The sequence below is a fragment of the Branchiostoma lanceolatum genome, chromosome 6 (assembly GCF_035083965.1).
Source record: "Branchiostoma lanceolatum isolate klBraLanc5 chromosome 6, klBraLanc5.hap2, whole genome shotgun sequence".
NCBI lineage: Eukaryota > Metazoa > Chordata > Leptocardii > Amphioxiformes > Branchiostomatidae > Branchiostoma > Branchiostoma lanceolatum.
Genome location: NC_089727.1, coordinates 15,372,074 through 15,395,987, shown reverse-complemented (window position 1 = coordinate 15,395,987; position 23,914 = coordinate 15,372,074). Strand labels below are relative to the sequence as shown.

At 43.0% G+C, this 23,914-nt stretch overlaps 1 protein-coding gene across 11 annotated transcripts in view; it reads right to left on the bottom strand.

Annotated features, from left to right (window-relative positions):
* Nucleotides 1-23,914, bottom strand: part of LOC136436808 (neurobeachin-like) — a 159,315-nt gene that overhangs the window by 53,537 nt on the left and 81,864 nt on the right. For all 11 annotated transcript variants that reach the window (XM_066431140.1, XM_066431145.1, XM_066431142.1 and 8 more), the window contains 5 exons: nucleotides 21,632-21,740; nucleotides 20,845-21,014; nucleotides 20,116-20,237; nucleotides 19,366-19,500; nucleotides 16,942-17,078 (listed from right to left, as the gene is read on the bottom strand). In XM_066431140.1, coding sequence (XP_066287237.1) covers nucleotides 16,942-17,078; nucleotides 19,366-19,500; nucleotides 20,116-20,237; nucleotides 20,845-21,014; nucleotides 21,632-21,740 — 673 coding nt within the window. The remainder of the gene's footprint in view (nucleotides 1-16,941; nucleotides 17,079-19,365; nucleotides 19,501-20,115; nucleotides 20,238-20,844; nucleotides 21,015-21,631; nucleotides 21,741-23,914) is intronic.

Genomic DNA, 23,914 nt, shown 5'->3' with positions numbered 1-23,914 from the left:
TTCGTTTTCCTCCGTGTGACGACAAGGTAGGAAGGTTCTACTTTAAGATTCAGTGTTAGTTTCAAGTGGTCTATGTTCCACCACTTCCCCCTCATGTAGAACGGCGCGGTTACAAAGGACGCCGGTGCTGTGATCCGGTCACACACCCATGCCCCCTCCCTCCCCGGGACGAGCGGCCCGTGAGATGCGGGGCGACAGGCGGACAGTCGGCCCACAAAGAACAGGTTGGGCGCAGCGGCCACGGACGGGCATCCCGCCGACCACCGAAGGTCAAAGGACCTGCTAAATAACGATAATAGCCCGGTAGTGACACCGACTTACACAGCAAGACGTGTGTGTGTGTGTGAGTGTAATGTGTGCAAAGTCTGGCAGACATAGCTTGGTCAGGAGCCGACACTGCACGACACTTGGAAAGGCGCGCCATTGTTCAAGGCCAGAAACACAAGAAGCAGAAGAAGACAAGAAAACCTTATTCAAAATCCGATATGCCGTTTGCGTTAATAAACATTTCTTTAGCATCTTACATACAGAGAAAACCGAAAAGATGTAAGTCTGGGGGAAAAGAAAATGGTGTGAAATTTGTTTGTGATATGCCGCTTGGTGGGTTACCAAAATCTATCAGATATAACAAGTGCACAATACCTGTATGAAATGTGATATATTATATAAAATAACAGAAGAAAGTCCAGATTAGGAACATTTGACCTGACAGGTCCTTGCCTCCGGTAGCCTGGATAAGAATTTCCATTGACCCCAGCATCCCCACTTTAAGGAAAAACAAGTGGCATAGGCTATTCTTAGACGTTACCATTTTCAATCGAGTAAATGGTTATCAAAGCGAATATATAAAAAAAAAAAACATTTTTATACATAGTCATAGTTGCACTCGAGAATTTGTGAAATAATATCATGTTTTTTTACGATCAGTAGATGGGAACGCAAGCCTCTTTTTGCAGAATGGAAGGAAACTAAAAGTATGTACTCTCTGAAATTATGGAAACGCCAGGAAACTGAAGGTACAATAGATCGAAATAAAATTTGGCCGACTAAATGTAAAATATCAATTGACAAAATAACTTTGCCTATTCCTTTTTTGCCGAAGGCAGTCCTTTTATAAAATGTGGTAACAGAAATGACCTAAACGTTTAATTTCTTTGGCAAAGAAAGTCCGCCCAGTCTGCAGACGTTGTTGCTCACGTCGCGGCGCTAATAAGAAGACATGCGGTGTTGATATACTCTGGAGAAGAAAGGGCGGGTCATGTTCCCATCTCCATCTTCAGTAAAACAGAAACCCGGGCGCTTCAAGGTCTTAAATTTCCCTCGTATCATCCCGGGATGTGTCGGCTGAAGTGACTACGGTACCCGCCTTAAAGCGGGATGCAAAAGAACTCGCAAGTGCTGATCTCTCAGTGACGTAAAATGATTTCACGACAATGTCCCATAGAAAACAGCTGACGGTTACACAACAGCACAAAAGAAAACAGCATTAGCAGAAATACTGTATTTCTCACAATCGGTGTTTTTTAAAAGAGAACTTTAACATCGATAGTGCTATACATAATGGTTCTGTATGTTCAGAAGGCGTAGTGTCGTTACAACGGCAGGGATTCGCCGCACCACAGGGGTGAGGCGGTCACGAAAAGATGACAGAACGTCCCTCATCATTTGTCATCGACACCGGCGGACGAAAATGATGCCAATTTATGCCCGCATGTAATATGTGACAGACAGGCCCACATGCTTTGCCAGGCAATCCCGCGACAAGCCATGAAAATCCCCAAACACTTACGGGGAAAGGGGAGGACAATGTCGGCGACAACTGGGGACATCTGCTTGGAGATGTGGGTGGGATTTCTCAACGGTGACGTAGTAAAAATACCATATAGCCAATTCTCTTTGTAATTTCCAGCCCATTTCTGTATCAGAAAATATAAAATATCGCACTATCGCTAATAAAATTTTCTTCTAACCAAGATGGAGTCAAACGTGAAAGCGAAACCGTGATTTTTCAGAACATACTTCCCGAATGTTCCTCCTCAATGATATTCCAACAAATTTGATCTTCTAACATATTCACAATGAAATCCTAATAACTGTACTGACTCACGAAGCATAATTTTCCACAAAAAAAGGAGAAGCAACAACTGCTTCAAGAAAAAGAGTCCTCATAGCGTTCGCGCTGAACCGTCTGCCGTGCACTGTTACCATCCCACCTGCATCACGAGTGACCAGGCCACCGGAGGAACGTCTACCACAACACGCGCCGTCTATTGAGAGACGCTGCACAAATAAACGCCGCGCGATGTCAAAATACTGGAAAGGCGCGGGCGCACAGAATGATGTTCTGCGATCTGTAGCAGGTGGATTATGTAGTACAAGTTGTGAACAGTTCTTGTGTCTCCTTTAAGACCCCGGGAACGTCTTGAAGGGAGCTATTGAAGGAGTAGATTCAGGTTTAAGATGTATGGCTACGAGGCAGTGGCATCAAGACATCATACTCTGCACTGTGCGCAAGATGCACATGGAGTCGGCATGAACATTACAATGGCTATTTCTAACTACAAAATGACAAAGACTATGAACAGTGCTATGAACTGTCATGTGAACAATACTAGAATATTTCATTCCCTATCAGCTTTAGCGACTGCATAAGTTGAGTAATTCTACATAACGCACACTGTTACACATATATATATTTGGAGATCGGGAACTAGAGGTAGCCCTTCTCCTACTTCGCAAACGGTTCATGATGAAATATTGAATCCAGCAGGGTTCCAGAGAACGAAAATGTTCATAGTAACAACATAAGGACAAATCTAGAAAGGATAGACAAAAGACATTACTTTTGTATGAGTGAACTTGAAGGCCACCTGCACAGTATGCAACTGAATCTGTTTTCACATGGATTTGAAATATGGATTCAAAACGCTGTACATAATGGCAATTCCTCCCTTCAATGTATCTAAGTGCGTACTTCGGCTTAGCAAAATCCTTCTTGTATGAGACAATAGTATGCACAGCATTACTAAGATGATGATTACTGTTGTCTCAACATTGCTCTTACCGCTATCACTTGTTCTGTTGTACTGTACTTATCTCTGATAAAAACTTAAGAGTCTGCAATTTACCCTCAGGCCTGATCTGAGAATAAACAGACATGAGCTCCGATGGAACGTATGGAAGAGTTGGAATGGGCATGCTTTTGGAGCTTTAAGAGGAGAGAAATTGTTCAAGAGGAGAGAAGCTGGGGACGTAGGCGGCGACCGCTCGGGAGAGAGAAAATGGACACGAATATGGAGCGAAAATCGATGAGTTCGAAAATGGTGTCTTTCCAGTGTCGTAGCCGGGTCGTGTCCGAGCACACGGTGACCACAGGTGCCGCTGTCACGTGTCACTTGGTGGGTTCCGCACCTTACGCCCACCATCGATCCTCGGTCGGAGGAACACGAGAGGTCACCGCCGTGTCACACACCGAGAGCCGCCAGGGAACGGCGTCTGACCAGACTCCAGAGCCGGCCCCGATCCACGTCTCGAAAAACATGAGATTTTCGACGAATAAATAGTGGTTATTTAAGTCAAGATGTGATCATTACAAGGTATAGGTTAACGAAAAGCCAACGTTTATACAACACTGTAATCATAATAGCATAAAACACCAGAAGGCTTCTCAGTAGGCCGGGCTATGTTGACCAGTATGTCTCACATACAGGTGGGTGTGCAACACATGCCACAAGAAACAAGGCGACATCACGCTATAGTAAAATCTTCAAAACTTTGAAAATGTGATGGCAAATGATCAGTATTTTGAGCTTTGGTACATGTATATCCCTTTCAGTCGAAGCTTTTGAAATATTGCATCTCAATAACTGTCAAGCAAAAAACATTATCCATGAACGCAATGCTATTGCCACCATATTGGGGTTGACCCGACTGAGATTGTGTCCTGCGGGCATACTGACCAGGATCGCAGGTGTCCACTACTGGAAAACTGGACAGGGTCATATTGACCACGTTAAATTTCATGGCGGAGTCGTGACAAGTGGCTGACCACATACAGATTACCCCCGGCCACTGACCAGGCTTTGGTCAGCAGGTAGACGACTGTAGCGTGTGGAGGACTGCCAACCATAAAATAAGGAACTGTTTACTTACTATGTTGACAGTTACTAAATCACGTTTGTGGTTTCCTCACCTTAATAAGTATTGTACTTTTGATATTAATTGTTTGGTACGTGATATGTATATTCGTTATTTGTTCAATTTCGAAATTTGTAAGCAAACTCTGCGATTCAGGGTGTTTTTCCCCTGCTCATGTACGTTTGCACTTGGTGATAATGATAAATCGTAAACCGAATGTGATTCAGTGATGCTACTTTTGTCTGCAAAATGTACTCTGAAATTCATGGTAAAAAGCTAAATACGGTATAAGAGGACTGTATGTATATTTACTTTACTACGTTTCACCATATTGGAAATAACATTATGCCGCGGTTGCAAAGGGCATCGTCAACAGACGTGTTCTGTAGACCAGGTATGCAAACTACAATACGGAACGAAATGAAAGTTGCGATAAGGTCGTAACGGTCCAACTGTCGGCGCTGCTAATGTCAGAACCCACACCGTGAACAATGATCGATCGTCATCTGTGAACTTTGACCACTGGATCATAGCACCACCAAAACTTTCACTACATTTCAAGGTGACGTAATCACGTAATGTCTTTCCTCACCTACACGTTTTATCCAATAGTATAGTACTTTTGAAAAGTGTGCTGAAAATAGCGAATTTTAAATTGGCATATGTTGACGACCGGGAATCGTGCAGAAGCGTCAGAATGTATCTTATGATATAGCTGTATAACGTATATGCTACATGGAAAAGCTGTAGGTCCATGTAAGGTATAATGTGCGCTTCTACAGCATCTATATCCACGACCCAGCCTGTCGTGGCTCTGCCGTGTCTTGACCATTACTGATGGGCCTGTCTGTTATTCAAATACCAGCGGCATAACGAAAATTGGAGGCGCCCTAATATTTACCCAACCTTGCAACCCCATCAACAGCTACCCCGGCAGAACGCCATCTGCCACGGGAAGACCATCGGTGAAATGTCAGGCGCATCGCCGTTTGGAGAGTCCGGCAGATGAGTAAAGTTGCATGAAATTGGGTTGCCATTTAAAACCTCGGTTCGCGCCCTTTCGTCCGGATCGAAATACACGCATTCGACTTAACCCGCGCCTGCCCTGGCGATAACACTCACAGCGCACTGCCCAATGCCAACGACGGAGAGTTATGAATTATGACAATGGCAATACAGCCACACCAGCCCGACAACGGGATTCTATAACGTCTGATTAATCGCACAGCGTCCAGCGGAGAGGCCAATACGATGTGGCATTGCTGCGTCCGTACCGACTCAATTCCAATGGCTGCTGAGCGATGTTGATAATAAACGCCACGCGTGGAAAATATTAATGAAAACATAACAAAGCCTTATCAATGGTAAGGCACGGGCTTAGAGAGAGGCATTAGAGGACTGGGCTAATGAACAAGGCAGGGGTAGAAAGGTGTCGGTAGGGCGTGGGCTTCTTTGTAGGCAATGAAAACCACGTGTGCTGTCTGGGTACGGTGACGAACTGAGGCCTAACCCGGCGTGGTAATGGGGGTGAAATGTGAGAAACAAAGTTGCATTCTGTCATTATAAACGGCACTTCTCTCCACCCTAGCGTTGCCACAGGATACCCTGGGAAATAAGACCTCAAAACGATACGCCCGTTTTAAAGTAATTAGGCGATGTAGGGCCCGTGAAAAATGGGCTCCCCAGTCATCGAGAATCAAAGTTTTTCCGAGACCAGGGGGAAATTTGACCGCGCTAATGTCCGTAAACCGATACCTATTAGCTGATGGAGACCCGTGGAGTAATCAGGGTGAAACCCAGTCAAATGACATTAGAACTGGAATTGCTTGTTGCCCATTATTGGGCGGACACTGGTCTGGGATTGGCGATCGGGGGCCGCTTGATGGCCGCAGAAATGGACACTAACACGATTAAAGAATCATCTTGACAATTTCATTCGGAGACGATAACCCGCCGATAACCTCAGCAATTTACCAAGGGGAGCGGCCGCCTGTCCGGAATGAACCCTCCGTAATCCCGGCTCACTCTAATGCCTGAAATATGTTCCGTGGAAAAAACGGTCAGCGTGAGTCAAGATAGGTCCAGAGGGCGGCCGGAATCAATCGGGCTCGGTGCAGTGGGTAAAGATGGCCGAGGGATTAAGGGGCTAGAGATTGGGTCGTAGAGTCCAGAATGACCGGCGAGCCAGCAGCACTTTCCCATCGATCGATGACCACACCGAGAGGGCAAAGTGCAACCGTAGCAAGCCCGGACAATCAATCCCGCCGCGGCTGTGGCCACCGTAATTGTTTTCATATTACAAGAATTATGATTTGTGCCGCGGAGTTATGAATTGCTTAATCTTAATTCGTGTTGGCTGGTGGTGGGGACCCTTTTCTGCCAGGTCGACCCCAGGAGCCCCGAACATGTGCACGCTTCAGACGTAATTTGCGTCAAGAATTCAGGCTATCGCAGGATCGGACCCACCATCTTTATACACTTCTTTCTTGTCCGTTACACCATTATAGAGTCCTTAACCTCATCGATCGACCAGAGGAAACAAAACGGACATGCACTAACGCTTCCCGCCATATTAGATCTCCCCCGCCACACAGTCTAAAGTGTTCCTACCCAGATTACGACGTTATTAAGGCAAGCTTGAGAGGGAGATATCGTATCGATTTAAATTTTTCATACTGCATGGCTATCCTGACAGTCAAATGCCCTTTAATCAGCCCATAGCAGTCCCGGTGGTGATCACCCCATCACTCATCATCGGACCTGCCAACGCCACGGCCCGGGCAGTCTGCCGGACACTGGAGGACGGGTCACTCCTCCGTCCGATCATACACTAATTCTGAGCGTATTGCTTCCTTTACAACAATCCCTTATCCTAACCTTACGATTGCTATATGACAAGAATGCTGTTGTATACTTCAACGTCTTCTAAAGACGAAATCGAATCACCATTAACGTAACGCTAACGTAAAGTTTACATCTGACGGCACTGGAAAGCTGGACTTTCCGTGAGAACCGTCTACTGCGTCTTAAAATGAGACAATCAGCTGTCTGTCACATCTACACGCTACGTTTCAACGGACTTTCAGATAAGAGACTAACAATTCGTACTTGCAATGGATATGTACCTGCACAGATTAGACTCGGCTTGTTGCATACATCGCTATGTATAGATGTGTTAAGTGTTGGAGCATGTTAATATTTAGATATTTTGGTTGGTCAGACGAAGAGCATAATCGATGTGATTATCATCGGACCACTGCCCCCAAGATAAGTTCAAGGCTGGCGTTAGCATGTGAAAAAGTCACTTTAGGTGGGGCGTAATACCAGTACATAGTTTAAGGCTTAGAAATTTCTGCTTCGGTTGCTGTGTAGACAAGACGCCTCGGTCCGGAAAAAAGTCGAAAGTCAATTTGCGCGAGGAAGATTTTCTCTCAGGACCTCATCCATCAGGCTGTGCGCAGGTTCCTACCTGGTAAAGCTCGTAAGCCGTATTAGCGAGCTGAGCAAAATTAATTGATGACACTGTAAGAGTAAGGGGATTATAAAGAATTAAAATAAGCAGGGCGTGGTGCTAATCCGTCAAGAGAGTGGAGGGCTATCACGGGAAACTCGCGGAGTTCGGGCGAAGGAAGTAATTCCAGAGTTTCGGGGAACCTATATCAAGGTGGTGAAGATCGATGTGGTTGAGCTTAAGATCTTACTCCGGGTTTACACATTGGGACAGGTATTAAGGCAAGGTGTGGAGTGATCAACCTGATGGGCGATAACGTACACGGACGTGTTGATCCGTACGCGGGCTGGGGGATTGCGGGGACCGATAGAACGGGGCGGTGACACAGGAGGTGGTGCGGCAGCCAGCGCCGCGGTGCTCGCCAAATGAAATTCTAAACCTAGGTGTGGACAGACAGTGTATCATGCCGGTTTGAGTGTTAAAAGTAATGTAGAAATGTAACATGTTGACAGATGGTATGATCTCGTCATTGATCTTTACAGCTTCGGAGCTTGCAATGAATTGTTTTGTTTTGAGCTTTAAGGTTTGGGGGAAAGTCTCTTTTTTCAGAGCCAGAGCTATAATATACTTTATGCAAGTAATCATTAAAAGATCAGAAGAATAAGTCGTATTAAAATAATTTACTAGGCAGGGAAACTTATATCCATATTAATGCCATCGTCAGAACTCTAATCGGCATTACAACTATCTCGTCACGTCATTTGCCCATTTGGTCTGTACTACAGTGTTGTTTTAGCTCATGTTAAAGCCATCAGTTGGTGCCTTGCAGAATATGGTGGGATAAAATATCGAAGTGACAGACGGAAAAATATGTTCATTTTCGTCGGTGGCGTCGTCAAACGCGTCCACATATGTCACCCGAAGATGAAGTCATTTCGACTAACTGTCAAAACCCAGCAATAAGCACGAAACTGTCAGCGACATATTACCAGGTATGATTGGGAGATGTCGGCAACCAGAAGGAAATGAATTCGTCCCTGTAAATATTGGTGAGCGGAAAATTACATTTTCCAGGGAACGTCACGCGAAGATTATTCTTGCCGAGTTGATATTAGAAGGATATTGCAATTTCAAGGGTGTCTGTTGCAAGGGTGATATAAACCAATTTGATGTGGAGTGACGTATGCTTTCACACTTTAAACACGATCTAGTTAATTTCAACATACTAAAGCGAAGTAAATACATATTCAAAATGTATAAACGTATAAAGCATATAGGATATATCAATCTAACCTACTTTCATTTGTGACTTATACAGAGGAGTACATGTACGCTGAGGGAATTTAATGTTAGGGTCACATTTCCAATGCGGGGCCCGGCCGGGCAGTCTTTGGGAACGAAAAGTATGATATTGTATAAAAGACAACAAAAACACAAAACGTACCCAAAATTATGTAAGAGCATAGCTTGTGCGAATTTTTTGACATACACTTTGATTTTTCGTTTCCTCAAACAGCCCGGCCAGGCCCCGGTTAGGAAATGTGACCCTAGCATAACTGTTGTTATCCATGCAAACGTGTTTGTTTTTACCATTTTGCCTTACGGGCGGGGTTTTACTTTGAATACGTACCTACGCACATGTCTGTATGTGGTTTATTTTCTGATTTCAAAGTTAGTGGGTATCATGGAGCTCAGGCACGCTAATTCCCTCAGACAAGGCGTTGAACCTCTTCCCAACTCTACATATTTGTTTGTGGAAAGTGCAAAGTTGATAGGACATGGGGCACACTGGGACGCTAATTCCACCAGACAGGCAGCCTCTAATAGCGGGAGGGGGAACCAGGTGGTCGGCGAACTTCCGCGTTGCCCACGTCACTTCCGATGTCTTTGCGGTCAACTTTCTCCTCTAATGGGAGATCGAGCGGCGCCCTGCATCTTACGGCAGGTGAGGCTCACGCAGGTGAAGGACGAAGATGAATGACCTGTCAGATAACGTTACCTGTAGCGGGGCAGGTGTTTAAATCTGTGCCAGGGTTCGCTTCCTGGCTAGACGCTGTATCCTCGGGAAAGGGAACTTTATACATGGCTTTTCCCCACTCTAGCCAGATGTAAAATGAATGTCTGACTTCGGTTGGGGAGGCAAAAGGTACGGTGGAAAGAGAAGGTTGGGCTCTGCCTTCCAACACCATGCCCTAGATACAGTGGATAGTCATCCATGGCCCCTGCCCCAACGGCCTAAGGGTATCGACTACCTACCCACCTTGTCATCAAAAGTCGATCTAAACTTGTCCGAACTTTTGCTGTTTCATAGAAGTCTCGTTCTATCCCTCTTATGCTTTCCATAGATGGTAAAATGATTGATCACTCCGTTCACAAACAAGCGTCTAGACTTTAAAAGAACTAAACCGTCGGCCTTCACGGGATAATTGTCTCCGAACATCACCTAAATACATATCATCAAGCCATACAGTGCTGTTGACAATGAGAGCAATTTACAAACTTAAAGCAGCTGCGAGATGATACAGTATGGATAATAACGCAGCATCACAATGTTATCGCGTAATGAACGTTAATCCCATGTTATGATGTACGGAAGAGATAGAAGCAGGTGATAGATGAGACCACACCGGAATCCGGCCTTGGGTGGGTCTGTTGCTTGCCACAGGACGGCAGAACGCGTCATGACTCATTTTGCTGCGGTAATGTTCACCGTTTTAATAGGGAATGACATGCGTTTGAATGTGGGTCAGACTTCTATGATTACACAAGGGCAGGTGAGCAAAATAAAACGCACAGGTGCCCGGCGAAGCCGACAATTAGCCTTGAACAAGGTTGTTAGACACAGCGGGAGGCGGCAGGGCGGCACGTCATTTCGGATCGCCTTGTGGTCACTTCGCACGCAGTATAGATAACGCGGACTGACATGTGTAGGTATGAGCTCCACGCGGAAGGCAGGGAACATAAAGGTCACTGCGAAGCTTTGTGTAGAGGTTGAATAGGCCTTGACTCAGACGCGTGTCTCCAGAGATGAAGCGGCACCACGTTGTCAAATCACATCTCATCTCGCGCAGTGATACACTAACGTCGGAGGACAGGCTAAATGCAAAGCAGGATAATCTCCGGTGTAAGAATAGTGATCGTCAGCAGCTGTACTTCGGAGGTGAGGGTTTGTATGTAGCGCACTGTCACATCGCTTTTTCTCACCATAGCTTTGAATGGTTACGTGTTCAGTCAAACGGAAGGATACTTTGGGAAATGTTGGCATGAAATACAACGATCAATCGTTTTCTAAAACCCCAAATATGTGAGGTATAAAGACAAAATAAAAAAACATTATGATGTAAAATTTAAGGAGTTGATATGGGGAAAGCCTACATCGTTATCACGAATCGTGGGGAGTTTGATTTTAAGACCCGTTTTACACGCATTCATTTCTTGACAATCATAAGTTAGAACGTCGACTATTCGACGAATTCGACACTTTAATAAAACATAAACAAAACGAAAAAAGTGCTCAAGTTTAAAAAAAGCCCCAACAGTTTGTCTTTATGCCTACTCTGGATACAAGGCAAATGTTGTGCCTTAGCATCCGTAAAATGTATACACATAATCACAACCTAATTATTTTACAACCTAAAAGTACTGGTTCTCTACAATGGACAAAGCAAGGATTGAGCTCGCAAGTTTTCCCTCACTGAATGCGTTGTGAAAAGCTGTGTCATTTCTTAATTGCGTACAATTTAGACCATAGATAATAACATTATTTATTCAATTGCATAAAACTTTAGATCTTGAGTTAAAAATAACGTGGTTTTCCTTTGTAGATTCGGGCGTTTGTAAGCAACATGCCGACACAAAGACCATCGAAAGTGTTGGTGGGTTTAAGGATTTGCTTGCAAATTCATGTATCAAGTTTACGTCGCTAAATAAACCAAAGTTCAAATCTTGATTTCAGTAGAGTTCCTTCAAGGGGAACTGATGTTCACTGACAGAAAAAGCTCGTTATCTGAGGGGTAGGACAGATGTGAGGGCGAGAGATGATAATGAGCCTGAAACATGCACGATGCACACACACAGGAAAGGTTAGGTGTCTGGAAGAATTACGATCTTCGACATGACGAGTGCGCCGTGTTTCCTTCTAACGAGATCTGCATAGCGTCTGATGAAGATCCGAGAAAAACAAAGTAGCTTCATGTGCATATGTTTGTGGACTTGTACATTTCAATTTTGAATAACGATTCGATAGATTTTGCCTTTTGAAGAAATCAGCGTGTACATCTCATCAACTGGAATCTGGTTAACGATGACGCCATTGGCCATCAAACGCAATATGTTAGCGCAACCTGACATGAGAAATTACTGTGCAAGACGCTTCATACAAGAAAAGAACAGATGTGGAATAAGACAAATTACTTAATTACAGCGTTGCCATTGTCAGAATTACCTTGAAACCGGGAGTCTGCATAATTGAATACCAGCTCCGATAATAGCTCACAGGGATAATAGCTTTTACCAAAAGAGGGGGTCAAAGTTATGAGAGCTAGAAGGTCGTGAGAGGAAGCCAGAGGCTTGTAGTTAACGCTCGAACGGAAAAACATACACAAACAGGTGAGGCGGTGTCTGATACCGGACAGACCAGTTTCCCTGGAAGTACATGTAGGTGAAGGCCGGATAAGTGTTGCACGTTGCCACTAACGCGAAAAAGGCGCGATATAACTGTAAAGCCATGTTATTCTACAGTGGATGTGTCCTACACGGAAGATCAAACCCCGAACACGAAAAAAACGGCACATGAAAGTTTTCGTGAGTCCCAGACGACTAGTCCACAGTCCAACTCATTCAAGACCTTCCAACATGCTGATAAGTGTATTGCTCAAATTGCCTAGAGTATCGTCATTAAGAGCGTTTACAATGGCAGATTTTCAACAAAGGCTGCATCATTGGCAATCCAACAACACCTAAACTGTTTCGGTATAACGGTCCACAAGATTACTGCACAGGAAAACTAAATGGCATTGAAACTTCCCCGATCCAGTCAATGTCTGCTCACGGTGTAGCTGAAAGTGTATATCACAAGGCCCGTTCCAAACATTTCTAAAGTCGTTAATTTCTGCTTGACATCAAGAGGAAATTCATCATCGTGAAATGTCCTTCACTGCCTGCAGCCATGCGGCAATCCACCCTTGGGTCCGAGTAAGCATTGTTCCTAGAAGGCTACGGTAACTAATGAGCACAGTATTCAAGGCTGGGGCTTCTTTAGGCCGGATATAATCAACGAAACCTAGCGAAACATACAGAAGAATCTACGTGCAAAAAGCCTATTAAAACAGCCACTTACTTCGAGTTGCGGACAGTTTCATTTGTTTTACTAGAGCCATCGCAAAGTTAAGTACCATTTCACGTGCTTAGCTCCTCTTTTATTCATTCTGGTTAATGTTGCCTCTTAACTTGTTACTGCTACATTCATCTTCTCATACCTCTGCAAAAGCATCGAAGCTCTCAAGTTCAGGATCTATACATGAGTGAAGAAAACACAAGCTCAGCCATCAACTGTACAATGATATGTTCTTTTCTTCCACAAAGTACTATCCAAAATCAGGGATCTATAAATATGTTAGTATAGTTTACAGTTTAAGGTAGTGTAGCTCTCAATATTACCACTTAATATCTATAAAAAAGACATGACTGCCTTGTTGTAAATACATTGTTCAAACAATAGAAGCCCAATCAAGGTACCTTGACATAATTAAAATATGGCAAAGAAAATAAAGAGGAAACAAAAGTGTAGTGTCCAGTTCTGCCCTAGCTGAAGAGGCTGTAACCTCATTATTTTAATTTTCTCTATTTCTATTCGGCAATACATCACGAAGATTAAGATTTCCCGATAAAGTCCATCATCAAACCATTATCTTGTCTCGACAGAAATATCCCCACCACAAAAAAGTGATAATACTCTTTATCACCGGCATCTTAATAGCACCGGTGCATTATGGCTTGGGGCGGTCAATACCGCGCCGCTGGCCGCCTGATGGACCGTGCAGCCGGATTTAATGAACTGGTGCCCACAAGGAAATAGTGGACACTAATTCAGATGCAGGCCCACACCAAAAGCTGCGAACGCATCAAAGATAAAACCATGTCCAGTTACGCTACCATCAAGTTCACAAGGCGAAACCATCAAGCTATTTTGCAGCTGAAGTTGAAGGATAGGTAGACGTGAAAAAGCTATTACGTCGAAGAAGTGCCCAATAGATCTGAAAATGCAAACCGTAATTGGAATGGTACCTACATAACAGACTCGGCACAACATGGGGATGAGGTAATCTGCATTCAACAGTGTTTTAGGAGTGATTCGAAAGTGAACTTTTTGTGCACCTGCGTTAAGCTGAAATGTGGACGGGTTTATCACTGAATGGCTACCAACTATATGAATCCGTTGTGGAAGCTATAATTGTGTTCATGTTTGAAGTAGATGATTATTTCATCGTAATGTACAAGAAATGGAAAATCTACAAGCAGTAATAAACAAAAAGCATAGGACAGGAAATTATCTGGATTATTTCGTGTTACAAACATTTTGTAGTCCTTGGTACTTTTGTAGCAGTTGGCACTTGGTAATGGGCCAAGTATTTACCATTCTAAAAAGGGCCATATGAGTTATACAATGCAGATACAGTATCTCATTTGAATTTCAGTCTGTATTGAAAAGGATTGAATTTTGTATAGTTTGGGTTCCAATCACCAAGGGTGGTCCGTACCATAAAATCTATGATATGATATAATCAGGTCGGAGTTCCAGAGGGCACATTATTGATTCTAATATGAAGATCCTGCCACATTGAATTCAAAGGGAATCATTACAATACTTGTGTCAAATTGCTGCGGTTATTATATCTGAAATGAAAGTCTGGGCCGTTGATGATCATATTGCACAGCGCATTGATTCTGTGATTATTACATTGGTTGCAGCAGAGGTTAATTGTAGACATCCCCTCTCTCACCTATGTCAACCATCCATCCAGGGGTCCCCGGGATATTTATTCAGTGCATATTGTGATCATTACGAGTCTCAGTAAGAAATTTCAGTAAAAGTTTCACACGATGACCAAGTTGGTGACTTGTGGTGTGAGAAATGGCCTGTGAGATGCAATTGGGCACTGCACAATAAACCAATCCCTTCCAATGTGGACCAATGAGCCGCATCCCCTAACTAGATTTTGCTAGCCCGTATTGACCAAAGTAATACTGCAGAAAAATCGTCTTTTGCCATGCAACACCAATCACTGTCAGGGCAATGCACGGCTCTATCCATTACCCCCCACACCTGACACACCGGGAGCGTTTGCATAAACGCCATTAAAAAAAGTTACTGGACAATGCATGATTCGGCACACCCTCGACATAAACGCGCTGATGAAAAAATAAGTCATAAATGCGGCGCCCTGCTGGACGTCCGTCTGGTTGATGCTCATCTTGCGGTCCGAGTGACCCCCAACGTGATGAAACTCCCATCCCGATATTAACGGCCTTCTTGATATATTTCCAAGTGCTGACCCGCTATCCAACAGCAAACATCATTCGTCAGGGAACGCAACAAAGTGCCCTTACCTTTTGACAGCGCGGGTTTGCAGAGCCTGCTGGTCACTCTCTCCCACTCGTACGTTCCCTCGCCTGTATATTCACTTACCGGGCCTTAATCTTCCCTTCTGTTTTTGTTTGCAGCACAGTATTCGGAGCAGCAATTTGCTAAATCCTAATCTAAATGCAAGAAAACCGGGACTCTCCTACCATGATATACTTGTAGCGGTGTAATATATCTGAAGGTGGGGACTTGGTACTGAATATTGCAAGGGTGACATTACAAAAGATGACATTTATGGTCTATAAAACACCCAAGTTTGGTAAATAAAACATACTTGTGTCGCAGAACATCGTGCTATGCCCCCTTTGGGCCTGCTTTGGCCAGGAAAAAAACTTGTAACACTTAAACACACAAAGCCCGCAATATGACAACAGTGATAATAACAAGGACACCATACCACAACACATTATGGACCATAACATCAACACCACAGAACATGAAATGTTTATGACAAAAGTGATCACTCCGCACTCTTGATGGCACTTTCTACATTAAGCATTTTGTAAAACGGTATGAACAGATTATTTAGGTGTGAAAGGATGTCTGTGTATAAAGGTAATATCACAGGTGTATATGTTTGTGTGCACGGCTTAGTGAGTACAGTATGTAAGTACTGCACTTCACGCATTCAGCCTACCTAGATTTCTTTCAGCAATTATAACATCTATCCAGTAAAATACCAGAAAGAAGACCTCTCTTTACACTAGATTGGAATTTCATAATCCTTGATTCTTTTGGACTTAAGGTTGAAAACCACTTCTTTTTTTACATGTACTACCATTGTGGTCTTAGCCAAACCTTCAAGCAATGGTTTTGCTTAGTTCGCATCGTAACAAGACATAAATTCAAAGTATGAAAAAATAGATCCTTCCTCATCCAAAGCATGCAGCATTGATTTCCACACTGTATATTTTGTGAAATCACAAATCTGTCCCAGATTAGTCAGTAACTTCTCGCTGGCTTCCTCCCTCACTTGTTCTTCTTTCCTCGGCTGAATATATAGCAGGCCTGATCCCCCTCATCATACATTAAGAATGAACATATGTAAGGTTTTGCAGCGATATCTTCTGCTTGAATCCCTGTATGTCACTATCCAGCTACCATATTGATTGGGAGTCCTATCTTGTGTATACCCGGTACTTTTTGCCAGCCCTCTTGCTGAAATATTCAGCGCCTTAGGGCAATCTACCATCTGCATATTGATTTGGACACATGAGGGTACCGGTATGGGCTATGAGCTGTCAGTGGAAATCCTTGATAGAGAAGGAATGGCGCATACTGAAATAGCTGGAAGGCCTACGTTCATGCCTCATTGTGCTTATTTTATTGAAACTTTACTCGGGTTTGAAGAGAAGGAAGGTTGTGGTTTACAGTGTTGCTGACTAAGCCCTGAGTGACACGTCGGGATTCAGTGCCTGAAATTATCTGATTATTGATTAATACATTAATCATGCTACTCATTGATGTTATCTTTAATGTTGTCTTTAACTGTGTTTGGTGAAGGGAAGATGTTAATGTTGCATTCTAGAGAAAAGGTGTAGATGTTTATTCAAAATCGAGTTGAATGAACTTCAGGAAGCCATGAAGTCTGAGAAGTGCAGACAGCGGCTTTCTAACGGTTATTAAGTAGCGACTCCACCGCTGCGACAGTTTCTATCAGCCTCAACCCTCACAGGAGCCATCTATCTCACCACACATTTGCATCTTTTACCTTGGGGTCCAATTTCTTGTAGCTGGGATCTTCCTCGTCCACTTCAAAGTACAGCTCGGCTGCGGTGATTGACAGCGTTCCCTTGGCAACCACTGCCGGAGCTATCAGGCTGCAGGGAGTGCTGAAGGCCACGGGACCTTTCGGACGGGGAAAATGTCGGAGAGTACGCCATTAGTGCTGATTTATCGCAGCTGGCCGCTAATGGTGGGAGTAAAAGTCAATGAAAAATTGGCGTAGAAAACTCCACAAAGGGAGGGGGGCAGAAGTTAGATGAATGGGATTATACTGACGTTCTTTCAAAGTACAGAAAGGGCACGGAAGTTTGTGAAATATAGACACACGGCGCTATCAGAAATAAGCAGGATAAAGCCATAGGCTACAGGGATGAAAGAGAAATATGGGAGTGCAGTGCCATGATTGCACAGCTAGTCCCACTGCAGCTGTGGCATAAATCAAACAGTCGCAACTTTGATTTTCTTTGCTGCAGGCAAGGGGAAATGTATGTGGGACCGGCATTATTGCTTTCCCCTCTCAGCAAGGCTCTCGGAAAATTGGCAGGTTTGAAAAGTGGCCGTCACACCGAGAATGCCTGCACACACAAGATAAAATAGGTTGGGATCAACGAGTAAAAAGGAAATTACCATCTAAAATACAGGTTTCGGGTTCTTCCTGAAAGCTTTCACTTCAAATGGGCAGGAACGGGGACACGCAGATTGCTGACAAAAATACTAGGAAGGGAATGGGCAATTTGGTTTCCTCCCCAAGGCAAGCATTTCATCAGCACCAGATAGACCTATACATTTCAAAAACATTTCCTGGATAGGTTTTCCCCTAAATCTGGGAGAGGGAGCCTTTGTGTGCCGACAGAATACTGGGAGAATTGATGTGGTAATTTCCAGTTATCTCATCCTGCTGCCATTAGGGCTTCCTTGGAGTCTTTCAGTTCTCCATTTGAGAATCCGGGATTTGTACATGTAATACCCTTGCTACAGCCTCCCACTTCTAGAAGTTAGTGGGTAGCACTGGAATGTTACAAGGACAGTAGATGGAGACTGAGCTAGAGGAGAGAACTTGCAGCTCGTAAGGGTATCTTGAATGTGTTCTCAAAGTTTAATACATTTCAATCATTGGAATGATGTCTTTCCAGTTTTAGAGACGATCAAAATGCAGATGAAACTGATGAGGACTGGGCATGGTGATGAGAACATCCTTGCTGACATTCGCTCGGATGGTATAATGTCCCCCCATTTTCTACGGCCAGCATCAATAAGCATCATCTTCATAATAAAGAGCGGGATCGATGGCAGAGAGGTTTCTAATCTATCTGGTGGACAATGCCGCCTGATACAATACCGCTCCCTGACTACCGTGGGGCCAAAGGTCGCTTGCCCACTTCCAGCACTGTCCGCATTAATTACCGTGCTAGTTTCTCAAGGGCGCCCTTTCTGCAGATGAAATCCAGCCTGTCTGTGAACATAAAGCCTTGTCTGATGAACTGTACGGCACCCTGACCATTCGGTGTTGAAACCTGCTACAGGGGCAAGGCTTCTGATTTCTGATTGTGGCAGAGAGAGAGAACAGAAGCTAAGGTGAAACATGTCGTGTCAGTAACGGAACAGAAATGCAAACGTGCGCGGAATAAGGAGCGAAGAAAAACAGCGGCGGAGTCATACTCTACTTGCAGAAATCAATGAGAACAGAATGTCGCTTAAAATATGAATGAAGCCATTTCTAGTGTCCCCTGTAAAAATTTATGCCAGCCATGGTTTTCTGACAATTCTCCTGACATGCCGTTATACATCTTTCATGGCATTTCTGAACAAAAATGATTCTGTCTTTCCATTCTGCATCCTGCTGATTCAGCATTTTCTACTTTGATCGGTGAGATAGAAAAAAAAGAACATTGAATAATTTACTGCAATGGCAAGCAAAGATGCTAGATGAAGACTAAGTGCCTTTCAGATTGGACTGGGATGGTAGGAAATCATGCCATTAAATTTTGATGCCTGAAAGTTTCCTGAAAGGAGCTCATTTATCTATGTCTGTGTGAAACTTCCAGCCAATGGGGTTCCCTCGAGGGACTTTCACTTCATTTTATTCATTCTTCATTTAGCCAGGAAACCACATATTGCCAATCTGGCCCTGGGTAATTCAACAAAACATACGTTCCTATGAAACAGAAGTTAACGGAAAATAACTGGGGAGTAGAAATAACTTGGGATGTCTGCAACATTCTACATTAGAAATGAACAGCATGTTTTTTTTCAGGCTCTAGTACTAGTTTCTAAGCTGTAGGAAGATGTCATTGCCATGGTAAACCACCAGCTATCTCACATAGTTCAACACATCTGTTTATTTGATCATCATTTCAACTTGCAATTTTCTACAGTGATGCAGGAGGATGCGGTTGCCATGGTAACCTACCAGCTAACTCGTCGAGCTCCTTCTCCTCCAGCAGTAGCTCCTCTGGGTCCAGAATCTCGTAGTCGCGCCCCTTCATGGCCGCAACCTCCTTGTGGAAGGCCTGTCTGGCCTGGCTCACTGCATCATCTGGTGCACCTAGAAGGAATTCATTTATCTATTTATTGTGTTGTTCATTTATCTATTTACTCTTTTGAAGACTACGTCAAGACATCCTAAATTGTCTTAACCTCATTAACATATCTATTCAGAGTTTTGATATAAAGTTCTGGTTTTCCAGTCCGTATCGTTAGTCACTGACGAAAGACAGCGGATGCTGTCTGAAACGTCTGACTGTTTCAAAATTTTATCCAGTTGCTTGAGTAACTATTTTTGGCTATATTTTGTTGTTGTTCACCTCGTAGTGCCTAGTGGCACATAGGTCAGCACGTTTCCTTGCTGTTTCAGTAGCAGGGTATATTCTATAATTATAACAGCATTTGAAATGATATACATGTATGCTTGTTCTAACCTTTTTCTGCCATGATCTGATTTGAACGACATCATGCATAAGATTAATACTTTTAATTCTTCAACATTAGCAAAGACATTTCAGTATCTTGAAAACAATAGAGCAATTTAGTAAACAGCTTTTAATCCACAAAATAGTGATAAAACAGTCTCAGATGAAGGACAGCATGCCACTCTGGGATAGGACTGTTCAACCCCTTCCCACTAATCCTCGACAACAGGGAATGGCCATCACAGTCTCACCATGTTCCAGGGCTGCCTTGAGCGTGGCCTCGGGGTGCGTGGTGCCGTGAGGGTTCCGCACCAGCCTGCGCCGCCGCCTCAGGTCGTCCTCCCAGTAGTCCAACTTCCAGAACTGACGCGGCCTGGCAGAAAACAGAGCGTTCTAAGTACTTCTTTCTAAGTAAACACATCATATTGAGTATTTCTATTCTTGAGATTTGCATGTTTTAGATAGTGATCTATTGCGCTATTCTTATTGTTAAGCTTTTAGGATGCGACTGTATTGATACAAAATAGAAAACCATTACTACTACATTCATTATCATACTACCTCTCTACAAATTCACCCTAAAATTCTATCCAAATAGGAATGTAGAAGTATGGCATCTTTTTGTGCTCTGTAATGCAGCGACAAGTTTGTACTCTTTATCTAACACTTAGAAAGCTACACTACTAAAAGACTATGACAAATTCTTAACAACCTTTAATAATTTCAAATTCCAATGATACTTGACTTTTAACTGCTCATGTGCTCATGACTCAAAATCTAAGATACCGTCACAAATAGCCTCTTTTATTTGCTGTAATACCATATACAAAGAATATTTCCTTTCATCATGACGCTACAATGAGTCAGGTGTGTTCAGCGTACTGTTTATGAGAGCCCCAGGCCCCTTGTTTGCTGGAGAGTATGTTCATGATCTTTATATAAACCTATTTCCTACAGTGAGTCAGGTGTGTTCAGCTTACTGTTCTTGTTTGGGAGAACCCCAGGCCCCATGCTTGCTGGTGAGGATGTTCATGATCTTCTGTCGGAGCTGCGTTGCGGTGACCTGGTCCCGCCGCCGCGCTGCGGAGATCAGCTGGTCGCACATCTTCTCCTCCTCCTGACGCTCCAGAGCATGCTGGGCACAGATGGACTGAGCAAGGGAAGCAAGAAGGGATGAATAACTGAATGAATGAATAAGTATAATAGTGTGTCTTATGCCGTGCACAAAGAGGGGATGACTGACTGACTGACTGACTGACTGACTGACTGACTGACTGACTGACTGACTGACTGACTGACTGACTGACTGACTGACTGACTGAATGATCATATGCTTTATTATTGTGTCTTGTGCGGTACATGGTGCCATGGCCTATATGGGAAATGACTTGCACGGTGTATAGCTATTATCTAAGACTGTATTTGCAATTTCATGCCTGAAGGCTATTAACTGCAAGTGAGCAAATAATAATGACACTACATTTATGGAGAATAGTCTCCTACTCTTGGGGTACCTTGTTCGTACATTGTGTAATATTCTATTCATTTTGCATACAGCATAAGCTGCATAAGTCAGAAGGGATTTGGCTTGATTTGGTCAGTCTTGTGTCTAGTTTACTTTACTGTGGACGACACACTCTTTAATAGCCTGGTTTGTAAGTGTGTGGACAAAATATTGCGGAAGGAAGTTACGTAATTATTATTACACATGTTTTATGATTTTGGGTATGGTGCAAGTAAGATTGGATGTGCTATACGAGTCTGTACCTCAAATTCAGCATGCTTCTGGACATCCTCCACCCTCTGTCTGTTGAGGATGAACTCAGCTTCATTTGCTACTCGGACCAGGTGGTCTTTCATGGCGTGGGAGAGTAACCTGTAGACGGGGGAGGGGGGCACAGAAGTGACAACCACTGTCATAGATACACTCGAAATGACAGTCTCAATCATAGTATAGACAATCTAAGGTAATAACAGAAGAATGTAATAATCTTTGCAAGATGTATTCTGTTTGTTTATATTGCAGGGATCTGAAACTATATCTTAATGCCCCAAGGGTTGTATACATCTAGCTTGTCTTCTTAATTAAAGTCTCCAATGATTTATTGCATCTTTCATTAGAGTATAAGTCCTGTGTGGCTTAGTAGCCTAATCCATGGGCTGCTTGATCAAGATTGAAAAAGAAAAGGTGTGGATATGACAGACATCCCTCAAGCAGGGCTGAGAGACAAGCCTCAACTGTATAAGAACGAAAACAGCACACAACTAAAAAATATTAACATCCTTGTCTAGTATTTGTTAACGTTATTAAATAGTTCTTGGGGAAAATATTTCAGAAACCGCCAATGTCATAGACAAGGCACCTACATGTATATTTGCAGACAATTTTGTCAAGTTTCATGGGTATTTTCTTTATGTCCTATTTCTAGACTAAAATAAAGTTCTTATTTAAAAAGATTTTGATTGCTTGGCAATAATGATTTAAGTATATTGCCAAATTATTTATCAGCGACATTACATCAAGGTTTGCATTAAGAAAAGCATCTGCCAGAAATGTTGATCGCTGTTTTATCTGATCTAAATTGGTGTCCTTGTTTAGCTCTCACATACCACTTTGTATATTGTTTGTTGTCTTTAACGATTTTAGATGCTTGCAAATCATATTATGATTGCCAAATCCTTTACCAGCAGCTTTATATTAAGGTTTGCGTCAGGAAAAGCATCTGCCAGAAATGTTGATCTTGTTTTTATCTGATCTAAATCTGTGTCCTTGTTTAGCTGAGATCCTCACATACCACTGAGTACAAATAAAGGGCATGACCTGAAGCAGTCCTGTCTCGCTTGTGTGAAAGAATGTAATCGAGCAATCTATGAAAGGTACCAGTGGGGCAGCTAATTTTATTTGCACTCATAATTGGATTTGTTTACAAAGAATGCTAGGTATGATGACCATGTTTTGAGACAGGCTTAATTTTCTCGTAGCAGTTGTGGTAGACATATTTCTTGGCCCAACCAATTTTTGAGTTGAAGTTTTTAAAATATCTTTCTCTTGTTTCTCAACCAATAGGCCATGATGAAAGGTACTGGATGACAATATTCAACATTACATTTTTACAACACTTAGAATATACATGCTTTACATCAATAGCTACGGGTATGTGTAACTTATTGAAATACCGTGGAGTACCAAAATACATTGTACTAAGTATGTGTACATAATTTCCTGCCTTTCTTATCTACAGGTATAGAAAATGTATACAACCATGAAAGTTTATAGAAACGTAGTTCATTACAAGACAAGTAAGAAGACAAACATCATGAAGTATATTATTTTGCATACATGAAGAAACCAACAAGATTCCGTTGATTCCTGCTGTGTGCAGGTGTTCGAGACGTCGACCACAAGCCAACGGAGCATTCCTCCTTAATGAGACTTGTCAGCCAGGAGGGAGTCCAGGGAACTATTGTCTGGGAACACCCTTAAGTGACGTTTCCAAACTCCTTTGTTGGACCCGAGAGAAACAATTAAAGAAACCATTCCTTTGATGAGGTGGGTTTGATGGAGCACACTGGGGACTACTTGAGGCTTGTGGGAAGATGATGTGGGAAAAAACATGGTTCTGGCTCTGGTCTTCAAGACAGAGTATATCAATTTCAATGGTCTTCGTAACATTTTGGAGCATTGTCTACACTCTTGAAGAATACACAGTCAAGTTTTTTGCTCTAAATTCATCACTGCTATCTTTCATGGTTGGTTTTGTCACAGCCAAATCTTGCAACATCAAAATGGTCCGAAGGCGTATGATGACTGAACGCGCTATAAGATAACATGACCTTTAAGTCATAAAGGTGAATACAAAGTTTGTTTTTTGAGGGATGTTAAGGTACCTGTGAGGTACAATGATGCCTCTGAAGAAAGTTAGCATTTGTTGGCACTTTGTATTCCTGAAACGCTGGATAGGTGCATTTTGAATTGGAGTGAGAATTATTGTCAAAGAACAATATAACATATAGGATGATGTTTGAAGTCATAGTATAAGATGTAGAACA